The sequence below is a fragment of the Poecile atricapillus genome, chromosome 23 (assembly GCF_030490865.1).
Source record: "Poecile atricapillus isolate bPoeAtr1 chromosome 23, bPoeAtr1.hap1, whole genome shotgun sequence".
Taxonomy (NCBI): Eukaryota; Metazoa; Chordata; class Aves; order Passeriformes; family Paridae; genus Poecile; species Poecile atricapillus.
Window position 1 is genome coordinate 6,521,116 of NC_081271.1, and position 15,285 is coordinate 6,536,400.

A 15,285-nucleotide genomic window follows, 5' to 3' on the forward strand; every position below is an offset into this window, starting at 1 on the left:
CATTCAGTTCCCTGAAGAAAACAATGAGGACCTTGCTGAAGACAAGTGTCAAAAGTTTTTCAGGATGACCAGCTTTGTGCTGAAGTAATGAAAATACTGGGAGGGTGCTATTGTGTGTCACAAACCAGCAGCCCCTGAGCTCTGTGTTGTGGAACTTCTCTCAGTCCTGTTCAAGGCAGCAGTACCTGCTCCTGTGGCTTCTCAGTCTGCAGGTCTCGTACTCCAGGAACAGCTGGAGCTGTTCTTGCTGTGCAGCACTACTGGAAAGGAGTTTGGGGGAGGATGTTGGCAGTCTTTGTTGAGAGAGTGTCTTTTGTGAGTTTTTTTTTTCCTTGCCTGTGCACTGGGATTTCTGGGGCAGTGATACACAGCAACAGCGACATGAAAGGATCACTGCAGGGTATAATCTCGATTTGAGCAGACTGCAGCTCAAGAATATTTGAATCTCTTACTCCAGATACTCACATTTGGATTGTTAATGACTAGTGGTATTTTTCAGCCTCCACTGAAAGCAGTTGTAACTGATGCCTTCACTCTAAACCAGGCCAGTTCTGTTCTCATTACATCCATGCATTCTGCAGTTTTTTCTGTTATTTAAGTAGGTGCTTGCTGGCATTGGGCTGTTTGCATGGGTATGTCAGCACTGATCCCACCAGGAGGTTCTTGAACAATGTGACAGCCTGGGAAAGTCTCTGAGGAAATGTCACCAAGTTCCTGCTCTGCTCCTTTGTGTGAGGGCCTCTGCCTTTGGCCTCTGCAGGGCAGGTGCAGCACAAGAGGATTTGGGTCTGAATACACTGCTGTGTGTCAGGTGGCATGGATGGCAGCAGAGAATCAGTGTGGATTTAAACAGTAAATTCAGGAGATCTGCTGCTGACAAGTGGTTTGTAGGAGGCTCTTTGTGAAGATATGAGTGTTCTGAATGTTGACTTAAGGCAATTCATGGTTTTGTCACTTAGGATTTCTAAGCTGATGATAGCAATTTTCTGAGGAAAAAGGGATTCATGTGAAAGACCCATGAATTGCCTTCACTTCCCGAGAAGTGGATTTTATAGTCCTTGTAATGCAGAAGCAAGAAACCTTAGGGGATTATTTAAACCAGCTCTACAGATGAGGTCATTACAGGAACTCCTTGAAAAGCTGATGCAATGGAAGAGGGAATTTAGACTTTTCTATAGCACATTTTCAACCAGATGCAAACTCAATCCCATCTTTTCCTCAATGAAGTGCTGTGTGGCAAATGACAGGAAGACTTTTTTCCCTCACTTGAGAGCTTTGTACTCCAAGGTTCACGCAGTTCTTGATGGAAGTCAGAGGCAGCCCTGACCTAAACTGTTGTGCTGTCCATGTCAGAATGTTCTGCAGGACAGTGGCAGAAGCTTTAAGGGATGCTATTGCAGTGTGCACATCTGCCTGATCCCCTGGGACAGTTATCCTGGTTAGGGGAGTGAATAGTTTGGATCACATCATGGGGAACCACTGATGGTTAATGTGTCCCAAGATGTTCCCAGTATAGTTACAAGTTTTTAAGCAGTTATCAGCAGGAAATCAGAGCCTTTTATCCTTGGAGGAAAGGGAGGTTTGGCCACAACAAAAATATCATCAAGTGTGAGGACTAGAAGGAAATTCCCCTGGTGTCATTTTTTGTTGTGTTTGATAGTTCAGCATTAATTAAATTGGTGTCTCTAAGGATTAATAAGCTGCAAGTGTGCAGTTCTTGAATCCTAATTCCAGCACTGAACATGCTACTATTGATTGTTTTGAGAGAAACAGAATGATGAAACATGACAGGTGACAGATTTAAGGCAGATTTCACAATAATGGAATCCAAATTGGAATACAATGGTGTATTTAGTGTGTGGTAATATATCAGAAACACCAATTAACCAACAATCTAAAGCATCTTGCAGCCTTAGTGTTGTGCTTCTTCATTTGTGCTTAGAAGCTGTTCAACACCTGTGGGTCAGAGAAGTTGCACTTATGTTTTTCCTGATGCTGGAACAAATAACTAGCTAGAAAAAACAATCATAATCTCTTTTTCTTGGATGGAAGATGAAGTGGTATCTATGTCTTGGGACAAACTTCCCAAGTTTATGAAGAAGGTACTTCACCTGCCCCTGTTGAACTCTGACAGTCAGCTTTAGCATGCTCTCTAGTGTGTGTTTTAAGCTTTTATACCAAAAATGTGGGGATTCTTTCTCTGTTAAAAGATGCAAACAGGAAGAGAAGCAATAAAAGGCTTTGATAGAGTGACTTGAAGGAGCAGTGCTCGGAAGAGAGAAGGATAAGGGTTTTCTTGAAGGATTAATAGGTGGTGGAGCAATACGTGAGGATTGGCAGAGGATCTGTGAAGCAGTTCTTTGAGTTCAGACAAGCAGTGGGAATTGGCAGAATGAGGGGCCAGGGGTTGAAATACAACATCTGACAGGAGAGTGCTCTGGTTTTTAATGACTTGCTCTGCAGGACTGTGTGACCTTGCAAATGCAGCCTTCTATTGTTACAGCTGCCGAGCCATTGAATTGAAGAGCTGCCCTAGCACTCCAGCAGCACTTCCTGCAGAGTTGGTTGGGCGTAGAGCTTAGAAACATTTACATAGGGTTCATATGTGGAGGCATATGAAAAAGTCTGTTTGGATGCTCCTGTGGCCCTAGGCAGGGTGTTAAGTTTGCAGCAGTCCTGAAGATCAGGTTCACATCCTTTGCCAGCACCTACATAATTTTTTTTTTTCCTGGAGACTTCAGCAGGTCTTTCTATAATGCTTCCTTCTAGCACCTGCCAGACTCATTTCCAAACCTATCTAGGTTGTTCCTGATGACTGCTCATCTCTAATACTGATATTAGATTGTTGTTGTTTTTCTGGAAGGTGAAATACTATTTTTTTTGTTTCTAGTAATGCAAACAAACTGCACAGAGTGGTTTGCATTGGGTAAGCACAAACAAACTGACACCTGTGTGTCTGGGAGCAGCCACCTCTCAGGCAGTGGGTGGATGTTGTGTAACAAGTGTAACACAGCTGGAGCCATGCCCCTGGGGAGGAATGGAGGAGTGAGAGCTCTCTCACTCCTGGAGGGTCCCAAAAGGCTTTTGGCAAGTGTCAGTGGAAGGGCTCCCCTAAGTCAGGATGATCAGCTTCATGAAAATCCAAGCATAATCCCCTATGGATAGCTGATCATCCTGATATCCCCAGCATCCATATGGAGCAGCCCCTGTGCTGGGCTGGCACAGCCTCTGGTGTCAGCAGCTGAAATGGGAAAGGAATTGATCTGGGTGGGTGTTTTCTTCTCCAGCTACTCCCTGGGTGTGCAGTGGATGTGTTGCTTACATGAGTAGAAGTGTGGAAAATGGGCAGTAGTCTGATTTTACATGACATTAGAGTTCTTTTTCTGGGACACAACACTTTCAGGATAATTGTATCCAGACAGTGGTGCACAGTGATGTGCCTTGGATTTGAGTCATTGTCTTACCACCACATTATGGCATTGTCTTCACTCCAGAGTGTCACATCTTATCCCTTTGCTTCCCTGCAAAAGAGGAAACACCAAGAGAGGTGTGTTGGTCAGTGTTTGAGAAAGAGAGAGGATTGTGCAGGAGTGAGAGGCGACCTCGGTGACAGGATGACTTTGGATTACCTCAGTTGTTAATGAAACAGCAGCCTGATTTGAGGTGATTTGAGTGTGTTGGTGGCTTCCCAGTCTCACTTTTGACTGATATTCTTTTTGGTTCCAGGCTGTGACAGCACTTGTGAAAAACTACCCAAAGCACATGATTTCATCAATGCAACAGATCCTGCCCATCGTCTGGAACACACTTACGGAAAGTGCTGCTTTATATCCTTGGTAGTGGATGGGTGTAACAGTGTCTAGTGGTTTTTGGTAGTGAAACGTTGGGTTTTTTAGCTGTGCAAACCCAGCACACTGGAATTGAGACAAACTCAGTCTCATACACAGTTATGACCTGACTGCTGGAGAAGCACAATACACAGAGTGCTCTGTCCTGCCAGACAAAACAGGATCTTTCTGTTACTTCTGGAGGCTCCATTAAGTTTCTTTTTGATTAAAATGTATTCTGATTGATGCATGTGTCCTGTAGAACTGCCACAAGCTCTGCATTGTTTCTGGTACTTTTTGGTAAAAATTGTCTTCTTAAAAAGATGCTGGTCACAGTGTAAAGACTTCAGGAGAAGAACCAGCAGTACCCCTTGCTGACCCAAACTGCACTTGCTGCAGAAGCTGATTTGCCATTTGAATTTTCAGTCAGTGCTCTACTGCACATCCAGCTGTGTCAGAGTGGTCTGTGGGTGCATTGCTCAGTACTTGAAAACTGACAACTCTAATCTCTCCATACTGTTTTTTCAGACCCCTGTTAAAATGCAGTGGAAGGTGTCCCTGCCCTTGGCAGGGGGATTGGAACTACTTGGTCTTTAAGATCCCTTCCAACCCAAACCATTTTGTGAATCTATGAAAATACAAGGAGCTGTTTGTTGGATTTTTGATGGTGTATTTCTCCCTCTCCTGTCCTGACTCCTATTACAGTCCTGCTGGTACCTGAGCTGACAAAATGGGATTTTGTTTGCAAAAGGGGAGTCTTGTTCTTCCTTTCCTTGTGCTCACTCTGGTACTTGTTGGATCTTCAGTTCACCATCCCCAAAGAAAACTCCTTCCTTCCTACCCCCAGGTTAGTTTTCTGCCGTTTCCCAGGGCTGGTGCTTGTGTAGAAGCTTGGTAGGGAGCAGAGCCAACCTAAGGTAGGATGTGGGAGCATGGGGTGGTTCCTCACCCTTGGGCAGCTGTGAGGTGTTGAATTGGCTCACATCCCCTGAAAAGGGTGAGCCTGGGAGGTTCTGTTCTTGCAAAGTTAACATAAATGAAGTTTTGGGTTACCTTGGTGAGTTTGATCTAAGTTAATCAAATAATATGAAAGATGTGCTGAAGTGATATGTGAGTGGTCTTTGAACTTGGGCAATGCACAAAGCCAGGAGTTCCTGCAGTTGTGAAGCACAGGACTCTACACAAAATCAAATGGTTTTTAAAGAACAAAAGCTTTCCAAGTTAGCAGGAGTTTTAAGACAGGAACAGATTAATTCCAAAATAGATGTTATTCTTTGGAAAAAAGCATTTCCTTAACTCCATCCACTTATGTGAGAACAGAAGTAAATTATACAGAAGAGGTGGAGGATCCTGTGGATTCTGATGGTAAGAACTTGCACTTCACTTTTGTTATTTGAAGAGGAATGGATATATCTAAATATTTCTGTCAAAACAATGACTGAAACACCGTGGGAGATTGTGCTAAAGGTGCATTTGCCATGTTAGAATGGTGTCCATCATGTCTTTGCAAATTACTTGTGATGGTGATCAATTAAGCCACACAATTTAATTTTTCTTATAGCCCAAGGGGTCAGTTTGGCAACAATTTTGAGGTACAAGTAGTGGGACAAAAGAAAATCAAATACGTTTTAGGTTGAGCTTGATAAATTTTAATGAGGGGTGTGTGGTGGGAAGAGAGCAGAAGGTGATGAGGTCAGAAATCCTTCTGGGTCTTCTGCTGCACTTGCTAGTCCAGGAGAATGAATTAATATCTGCACAGACAAGCTAACAGTTTGTAATTGTTTTCACATCCATTTGTACCTTTCTGTATGTTGACATATTCAGTCATGTTCTTTTTTGGTTTTTCCACTTTGTTCAGGTGAAGTTCTGGGCTTTGAAAATCTGGTATTCAGCATATTTGAATTTGTTCATGCCTTGTTGGAAAACAACAAATTTAAGAGCACAGTGAAGAAGGCTCTGCCAGACCTGATCTATTACATCTTGCTTTACATGCAGATAACAGAGGAGCAGGTGAGCATATTTGTGTTGTGTAGGAAACAAAGAAAATGAGAGATTTAAACCAGCAAATGTCCTAGGAAGAGTTTCAGTGTGTGGAAGCTGCTGTAATCTAACAGGCTGTTCCATCACTTAGCTGTGGCAGCACTTAGAGGTTCCAAAATGGTACAAGGTAGACAGTAAATCACAGATCACAGAAGGGTTTGGGTCAGAAGGGACTTTAAAGCTCATCCTGTTCCATCCCCTGTCCTGGGCAGGGACACTTTCCACTATCCCAGATTGCTCCAAGCCCCATCCAGCCTGGCCTTGGACACTTTCAGTGATGGGACATGCACAACTTCTCTGGGCAACATATCCAGTGTCTCAGCACCCCTTTAGGAATTTCTTCTGTAATCTAAACCTACCCTCTGCCAGTTTAAAACTGTTGCCCCTTGTCCTGGGGCCCTGGTAAAAGGGCATTAGTTTTAAAGCAATTTTAAGGTCTTCCTGGAATCTTCTCCAGGCTGAGCAACCACAGCTCTTTGAGGCTTTCTTCCTTCATTCTTCCATGATGCATTGTACTGTGAAAATGAGGATTATCACGCTGAAAGGAATAAACAGCTTTCTGTGGCAGCAAAAATGTTGTGCTGGTAGGGTGAAATAATTTGTACTGAAATTCTGCATAGCTCCTGGCCTCTTGAGCGTGACAACCATCATCTTTTAGTTTAGGTAGACATGCATAAAAAAACAAGCACTCTGTTAAAAGATTTATCTGCTTCTCCCATTCCTCATCTAAAAATAAAGCTGCATAGCATTGATTCCAGGTCAGTCATTAGTTCTGTCAAACTCTGATCTCAAATGAGGGGCAGAAGAGCAAGATGAGCTCAGAACAAAGAGAATTTCTTCTTTTCAAAAGTTTCTCCGATGGAATAGAAGAAAAATAATTTGAGGATGAGGACTTCTTATGGCAGAGAAGAATTCTGAAAGGAGTTTTCCAAAACAGGTTACAGGAAGCAGAAAAGCTGCCTTTTACCCATGGTGTCCTGAATTCTCAGCTGCCCTCTCCTTTTTGTCTCCTGCAGATAAAAGTTTGGACTGCAAATCCACAGCAGTTTGTGGAGGATGAAGATGATGATACATTTTCCTACACAGTGAGAATTGCTGCTCAGGATCTGCTGCTGGTACGAAATGTATTCCACATTTAGATACTGAAACAGTAATAGCAAGTATCAAACCTGCCTTCAGGCAGGGCATTTAGAGAAAGGGCCAACTTTTAACAGCCCATACAAATGAGTGTTACCATTTCCTTGTGCACAGGCTGTGGCTGCTGATTTCCAGAATGAGAGTGCAACTGCTCTGGCTGCAGCAGCTACGAGGCATTTGCAGGAAGCTGAGCAGGCTAAAAACAGCGGCGCTGAGCACTGGTGAGGGGCTGGGGCTGAGGGGATGGTGCTGGGGCAGATGTGGAGCTCTGAAGCACTGGGTGCACCATGATTTAATCACATTTCATTTGTGACAATGCTACTGATGGGCAAGGATTGAATTGGAGATCTCTGATTAGAAGAAGCAAAGGAAAATGCAGCAATTCTTGAGCCAGATGGTGAAACCTTCACGTGGAGTGCTTTGGGCAGTTCCTAGCACAAGCTATCTGAGCCAAGTCTCCCTCCCTTCAGAGCTTGATGTTCCTTAAAATATCTCATGGGAAATGATAATTCTTAAAAAACTTAGACAAAATCAGAAGAGAAATTTGCAATACTTTATATTCAGTTAATTGGGATAAAAATTTCAGGAATATATATATATATATATATATATAAATATTTTTTTTACTTGATGTCACAAAGAACCATGCTGTATGCAGATGTACGTGTTCAATTTTAGAACTTCAGAGTTGCAGTTTCTAATGTTATTTGTGGGTAGAAGAAAACTCCACTGCAGGAGTACCTGGTTGCTGGTCCACAGTGAATCTCTCCTGGTTTTACAGTGCTTGGTTCAGTGTTTGTGTTTATTTTAAATGTTAGTGTCAGAGTAGCCACTCTGATAATGAACAGCAGCAGAATGGATGCAAAATCAGACCTTAGGTCCCCATCTCTGCCTCAGTTTTGAGAATTTGTAAAGTAGATTCTTGGCTTCACAAATAAAACCAAGGAGAAGTGTATTTGCACATAGTTCTATATCATCATAATTAACAAAATGTTAATGCAAAATTAGATATTTTTAAGTCTTTAATGTAGTTGGGTACCCCAGTGCTTCTGCATATAAATTATGAAAGCATGGCTGGAACACAAGCTTTCATGGGAGAGGTTCTTTTTTATTATGAGAACAAAATTGGTACATGTAACAACTATTCCACCAATATTTTAGGAAGTGGCTGAGAATGCTGCCCACCCTGAGGGAGTTTCCAAGCCCCCATCTTGCAGTTTGTGAATGTTAATCTCTTTGAGGGCTTTCTTAAATTCTCTTTTGGGATCAAGGAAATAGTTGTGGTAGCTTAAAGCAAAAAATTACTTGTGACTTCACTTCAGAATATGTATTTATTTCTTGAGTGATGATGGAGGAAAAGTCTTAAGGCATCTGAACTATTTTGCAGGTGGAAAATACATGAAGCCTGTATGCTGGCCCTGGGCTCAGTCAAGTCTATAATTACAGACAGTGTGAAGAATGGGAGAATACATTTTGATATGCATGGCTTCCTGACAAATGTGGTCCTGGCAGACCTCAACCTTTCAGGTATGTGGGACCCTGCATCCCAGGGAATAACAGCTGGGTGCCAGACACTGATGAATCAGTGATGATGTGTGCATGAGGTATTGAGAAATGCACTTGTGCACCTTGCTCATGTGAAAAAAATAAATCTTGTGAGTTTCCACGTGCTCCCAGTTCTAGTGTAAGTCCTTTACATATGGGACTGTGCTTTCAGCTGGATCTCATTGCCTGGGTGCATGAGCCTGGAGGGCTCAGAGAGCTGAGTGGAAAATAGCTGTTGTGATGTCTTGTGTCTGTTCCTGGGAAAGTCACCAGCAGTGTTTAACTGCCTTCAGAATTCCTGCTGCACCATATCATCCATTTGTTTTATGCTGAGGCTGACACTAGTTGTAGCACATGAGTTCAAATAATGCTCCTGGCTAAATGGGAGTCTATTATTGGGAGCTCAGCAGGATTTTGCTCTCTGTGTTATCTTACATCAGTGTGCAAGAAAATCAGAGGAATTGTTGAAAGTCAGACCTCAAAAGTCCTTGCAAATTAAAATTTTAGAAGTTTATGGCAATGTGAGCATCATTAATGAGTCCACATAGAGTTGTCAGTGTAGAAAAAAATGATTCCTGGGTTCCTTTTTCATCAAAGAAACACTTATTTAGCACATTACAAAGAAGAGTTTTTTCTTTTCTTTGTGTTAATGTTAGGTGAAGAATTAGTGTGTACAAAGTGCATAGTGTGCAATGCATGTAAGAAACCAGCCTCAGCAGTTGACATATATTTACACTCATTTACATGTGTGGCATTGGGTTGTAAATGAGCTGCTGTGCTCTAGAAGGGCTCCTAGAGTCAGTGTGTTGATGGCTCTCCAAGGATATCCATTTAATGGTCAGTAATGGTACAAAGAAACATTGTGTTTTATGATACTGACTTAAAAAACAAAGCTCTTCTCTTGCTGTACATCTTGCACAGTGTTTTATGTCCTCATCTTAAAATTAGTACTTGCAGGAGCATAAATAATGGCAGTAAAGATGCTGAGGAACAGAGAGCATCACCACTTTGAGGCCAGCCTAGATAGATAAGGAGATTCATAGTCTGAAAAGGCAGCAGGATTAAGTGTGATAAAGATGTATCATACCTTGGTGAGTGCAAGCAGGTGAGTGGATAATGAGTGTCCACTGCTTCTGTGGTGCTTGTGAACCACAGAATTCTGTTTTGTAACTGCAGGGTGATGGCTGTGAACTAGTAATGTAATCTGTGAAAGGTCTCCAGGTATGAGCTCTGTTATTCTAATTTTTCTCCCTAAGATGCTTTTCTTCAGCTGGGGACAGGATATTGAGCTGGATGAATGAGAATTACTGGAAAAGCCTCTGTCCTCTTCTTTTGCTTTTGTTCAGTGATGAACAAATTCAAGTGTGAATAGTTGAAGGGAGGAGGTTTTTCTAATAAATGAGAAATTATTCTTTGAAATAATTAAGAAAATAAACTGGATTCTGCCCATGAACAAAAATTCTTTGTATGCTGGCGCATTTGTCTTGTGTGTCACATTTCAGTGATTTCCTATTGGGATGACAAGATTTTAAATAATGGATGGAAGCAGCTGTGATTTTAAACCCATAAGCTTCTTCTGAAACCACTGAGGTTTTTTGTTTTGCTGCAGTGTCTCCTTTCCTCCTGGGCCGGGCCCTGTGGGCCGCCAGCCGTTTCACCGTGGCCATGTCTCCAGAGCTCATCCAGCAGTTCCTGCAAGCCACTGTCAGTGGATTGCACGAAACCCAGCCCCCCTCTGTCCGGATCTCTGCAGTCAGAGCCATCTGGGGGTAAGCAAACAGCCCCAGGGACAGGGGTATAAATCACACTGATAAACTGGTTTGTTAAAATAGCATTTCTCTTTAGGCTGTGGGAGGTTTTGCTTTGAATGAAGTAGATGGCAGCTTAAAAAGTGTAAGCAAACAGGTTCAAAATAGAATAACTAATGAGGAATATGGAATTGAGGTTCAAGGTTACAGTAAAGTGTTGTGATGGGTATGGTCACAGGGAGGAGCAGAACAAGGCAGTGTTGGAAAGCGCAAGGATGAAACGCAGATTATTCCTGTTTGGTCATAAAGGTGACTGACATCATACAGGCCTATGGAGCCAATTACAGCAATAAGGAGTGCTTGAGATTTGATTTTCTTACCCCATTTTTGTCAGAAGGAAACTCTGCTCTACTCATTCTAAAGTAAAAAATGAACATTAGTGTAAATTCAGAAAAAGTCACCAAAAAATCTGCTAAAGCCTAGCTGTTCACCACTTCCAAACAACACTTTGTGTCTTATTTGCACTGAAATGTTAATGAATAAATAAATTTAGAAATTTATGACTTAGTTATTCCTGAAATTGCTTTCTCACCCCTCAGCTCACTTGTAGAACATGGTAATGAAACACTTTGTAAGCAGAGTCTGTCCTGGACTTTTTCCTTTTCTCCATTGATGGAGAGATCTGTCACTGAGGGGCAGTAGAAGCTTCTAACATCACTGTGCTCAACTCTGCTTTGTGTGGAATGTAGAGGAAAGATTTCTGGTGAGAGCTTTCCTCCTCCTTCCTGCTGAGCTGCTAGGAGGTCAAGCAGTATTAGACTGAAGGAGACAAGTCCTAGAGGAGTGAACTTAAGGAATAAGAATGGACAGGATGGAACAACCCCTTATGTATTATCTAGAATGCAGTATATTGAAGTTACTTCAATATATTAGGAATGTATTTTTGTATCACAAATTTGTCGTCTAGCTACTGTGACCAGTTGAAGATCTCTGAGAGCACCCACGTGTTGCAGCCTTTCCTTCCCAGCATTCTGGATGGCCTGATCCACTTGGCAACTCAGTTCAGCTCCGAGGTGCTGAACCTGGTGATGGAGACGCTGTGCATTGTGTGCACGGTGGACCCAGCGTTTACAGCCAGCATGGAGAACAAGATCTGCCCTTTCACCATTGCAATATTCCTCAAGTACAGTAATGGTATGCATTCCACTTACATTCCCAAAGCACAGCTGGTTTGGCTGTTAAATCCTTCTGCTGAAAACTTTATCAGTGGTCATTGAATGAACATTGATTCCCGTGGTAGGGGGGCAACTTGCTCCTTTGCCCAGCCAAAATAGTGGTGGCAAAGATTGAGATGTGTGTGTGTGTGTTTTAGTAAATGGTGCTTTCTCTCTCCAGATCCTGTTGTTGCTTCTCTTGCCCAGGATATTTTTAAAGAGCTAGCTCAAATAGAAGCCTGCCAGGGTCCAATGCAGATGAGGCTGATCCCAACCCTTGTCAGCATCATGCAGGCCCCAGCTGACAAGATCCCGGCGGGGCTGTGTGCAGTAAGTGCTGCAGTGGGGCATGGCTTGGGCTGGAGATGTTCCCTGTTCTGTAACACTTGGGGTGGCTGCTCTGCAAAGGGCAGAAAGGCTGCTGTGGACACACTTTGGAGCAATCAGTCACTGGGGGAAGGTTTCTCTGTGGAGCAGAAGCAAACTGCAGGTTCAGGAAGATTCTTCCAAAAGTTTGCTTTAAACTGCTCCTCTGGGTTGCTTCCAGTCTCCACAGTATCAGTCATCCCCAATTTTGATGTGACATTGCCATCTTTCAGCAGGAATAGTCTCTTCTCCCAGCAGACTACTCCTTGCACTTCTTCCTAAGGCTTTTCCTGAGTTATCTATCACATATGTATGAATTGGAGATAAATTATATAGGTGCCCTAATAAAAGATGAAGCATTGACTGTGTAGAATGTTTGTATGGAATTAAACCCATAAACATCCAATATCAATATGCATATAATCTGTTAATTGGCATGACTGTAACAAATGCTTATGGGTAATTAAAATAAATTTAAATCAATGTAACCAAAATAGAACAAGTCAGCTAGAACAGTTCTCTGGCTGTTCTGGTTAGCATGCATCTGTTTGCTGTGTTTGAGTGATAACATTGCTCTTAATGTGGGAACTGTCTTGGGAACTTCTACAGCTCACACCAGTGGTGCTTGGGTGTGTGACTGCAGGGTCCTCATCTTTAAAAGTTATTCTGGACTCTGAGTTCAGGGTGTGATTGCTGCAGTGGCCACATCTGTGCAGTTCCTGCCTTTGATGCTTGCAGCAGGGGTGGGTAGTGCTGACTTCAAGTTCTGTGGCTGCTGCTGTGACATTTTGTGCTTTCCTTTCAGACTTCTATTGATATACTGACCACAGTTGTGAGGAATACAAAACCCCCTCTGTCCCAGCTCCTCATCTGCCAGGCATTCCCTGCAGTGGCACAGTGCAGTCTGAACACAGATGACAATGCTACTATGCAGGTACCCCTGTGGGGAGGGGGAGGCAGGTGACAGTGGGGAGGGGGAGCATTGCAGGGCTGTCCCAGTCCAAGAGAGGTGACACAGCCTTTGAGGATGCCCAGGCTGTGCTTGCCAGTTGCTGTATCAGCAGCCCCCCAGAGCCTCTGCCATCTCCAGTTTACCATGGAAGTGCTGTTGTTAAGTGGGCTGCAGTGACTTTTCCTGATCATTCCTGAATGTGAACAACTACAGTGAGAAAGGCAGCATCCTGGATGTTTTTTCTATTTTAGTTCATTGGAGCATGTTAAAAAAACAAACAACCAAAGCCCAACAACACAAAAAATCTCCCCAAAAAACCAAGCAAACCCGTAATGCTTTTCTGCCCACAGAGCATTTATCTCACCTGGTAATGGCAGGGGCTGTCTTCAGGAGCATTCAGCAAAAGCCCTCCTAGCCCTCCTATTCTAGCAGCTTTCTGTTGTACTCATTTATGAGGGAAGGGGAAGGCAAACTCCTTTTTCATTGAGCCTGGTGTGGGATGGAGGGAAAGCAGGGAATCATCTCCAGCATCAGCACTGCCTGAGCTGTGCTCGCTGGCAGGTTTGGCTATGGCCTGATGTCTTCAGAGTATCTAGCAAGAAGGAAAAAGCATCAGAGGCTAGAAGTTAAAAGGAGCCTTTTCATTCCAGCTCCTAGCTGGCATATGAATAGCAAGGGTAATTTCATTCCTTATGTGAGGAGTTCCATAGTGGCAGGTACTCTTTGCCATGTGAATACAGACCATGGGAATATGGTCTTTGCCTAAACAACAGACCATTAAGAATAGGCTGGAGACCAGCAGGGAGAGACTGTAGACCTGCACATTGGTTGCTTTGCTGGATCTTTATGCTAAGAAGAATTGAAAAGGACTGCAGCTTAGCTGCTGAGTTGTGTTTTGTTCATGTCACACTTCTCTGTCTTCATCTCTCACTTGTTAAAAACTCTTTGAATTTCTTTAGGTAACAAGATTGGCACAAAACTGCAGCTTACTTGAGGTGGTTGTATTTATTAATTATCTTGATTGCTGCTGATTGGGCAGTGGGGAGTAGTGTATTTGATAATGAGCTGGAGTCTGTAGAACTTACTGGTAAATCTTTTACATTTCCCTGTGTTTTCATCTTGGTTCAGGGTGGTTTTGGGATGAAGGGGATGTCTCCTCATGCCTGCCCCTTCCCTTACCCCCTGCTTGTCTTTGTAGAACGGCGGCGAGTGCCTGCGCGCATACGTGTCGGTGGCGCTGGAGCAGATCGCGCAGTGGCACGATGAGCAGGGCCACAACGGGCTCTGGTACGTGATGCAGGTGGTGAGCCAGCTCCTGGACCCACGGACCTCAGAGTTCACCGCTGCCTTTGTGGGCAGGCTGGTCTCCACTTTAATTTCAAAAGCTGGGAGTGAGCTGGGAGAGAATCTGGACCAGATCCTGAGAGCCATCCTGAGTAAGATGCAGCAAGCAGAGACGCTCAGTGTGATGCAGGTGAGCAGGAGAAGCACCAGGAGAAGAAACTCTCATAATTTTCTTTCATTTTGTGCCTCTTTATTTATGGCTCGTGCAATTGGAGGGTCTGTACATCCTCTTGAAGTAGTCAGGAAAATACCTGCTTTGATCAGAGAATCATGGAATCTCCTGAGATAGAAGGGACCCAGAAGAATCTTTGAGTCCAACTTCTGGCCCTGCAGAGGACACCTCAACAATCCCACTCTGTCCTAACAATCCTTGAGCTCTGGCAGCCTAGGGGGTGTGACCATTCCCTGGGGAGCCTGTTCAGTGCCTGACCACCCTCTGGGAGGAGAACCTTTTCCTAATACCCAGCCTAACTCTCCTGTGACACAGCTCCATGCTGTTCTTCAGGCCCGAAATTTTTTGTCAGGTTACAGGGTAAGCAAGATTCTCCTGGATAAGCTGCAATGCACCTTCAGTAGTCCCTCATGCCCTTGTACTTGTAAACCTTCTTTGGAGGGATAGGAGTTGCCTCAGTAGGAATGTTATTGCAAAGGCAGCATGTCTTTTTGAGTGAATTTGTTCTGTATTTGAAGGATAAATGCCTGGGACTTGAGACAAGATGAGCTTTTGGTGGATGGGAGGTGTAGTTGGCCTGAGTGAGGTGAGAGACCAGACAAAGAGCATCACCATCTCTTCTAGCCTTGACCTACTTGTAGTGACACAGTTTTCTGGAGTGATTTTTTCCCAGTGGTCTTCATTCTCTCTCCTGTCTTTTTTGTCTGTGCCCTCAATGTAAAACAGGTCGTGCAGACTGCCCTGGTTCCTCAGTAGCAGCTGGGGGAAGACATTTTTCTGGCACTTCTGAGCAAGATCCCATCTCTGCCCGCAGTGCAGCACTCAGCTGAGCTTCACTCTGCTCTAATCATTTTATCTTATTTCTCTGATTTTTGAATGTGCATTTTTCAAGCCAGCATACGGTGCCACAATGACCATTTCAATATCAGCAGATCTCACC

The 15,285-nt window shown here is 43.6% G+C and overlaps 1 protein-coding gene across 1 annotated transcript in view; it reads left to right on the forward strand.

The window, feature by feature from the left end:
• Positions 1–15,285, forward strand: part of IPO9 (importin 9) — a 38,854-nt gene that overhangs the window by 15,472 nt on the left and 8,097 nt on the right. Inside the window, exons 8-18 of the mRNA XM_058855824.1 lie at positions 3,727–3,827; positions 5,134–5,192; positions 5,686–5,837; positions 6,884–6,982; positions 7,119–7,225; positions 8,392–8,531; positions 10,159–10,318; positions 11,265–11,491; positions 11,693–11,841; positions 12,683–12,811; positions 14,028–14,303. Coding sequence (XP_058711807.1) covers positions 3,727–3,827; positions 5,134–5,192; positions 5,686–5,837; positions 6,884–6,982; positions 7,119–7,225; positions 8,392–8,531; positions 10,159–10,318; positions 11,265–11,491; positions 11,693–11,841; positions 12,683–12,811; positions 14,028–14,303 — 1,599 coding nt within the window. The remainder of the gene's footprint in view (positions 1–3,726; positions 3,828–5,133; positions 5,193–5,685; positions 5,838–6,883; positions 6,983–7,118; positions 7,226–8,391; positions 8,532–10,158; positions 10,319–11,264; positions 11,492–11,692; positions 11,842–12,682; positions 12,812–14,027; positions 14,304–15,285) is intronic.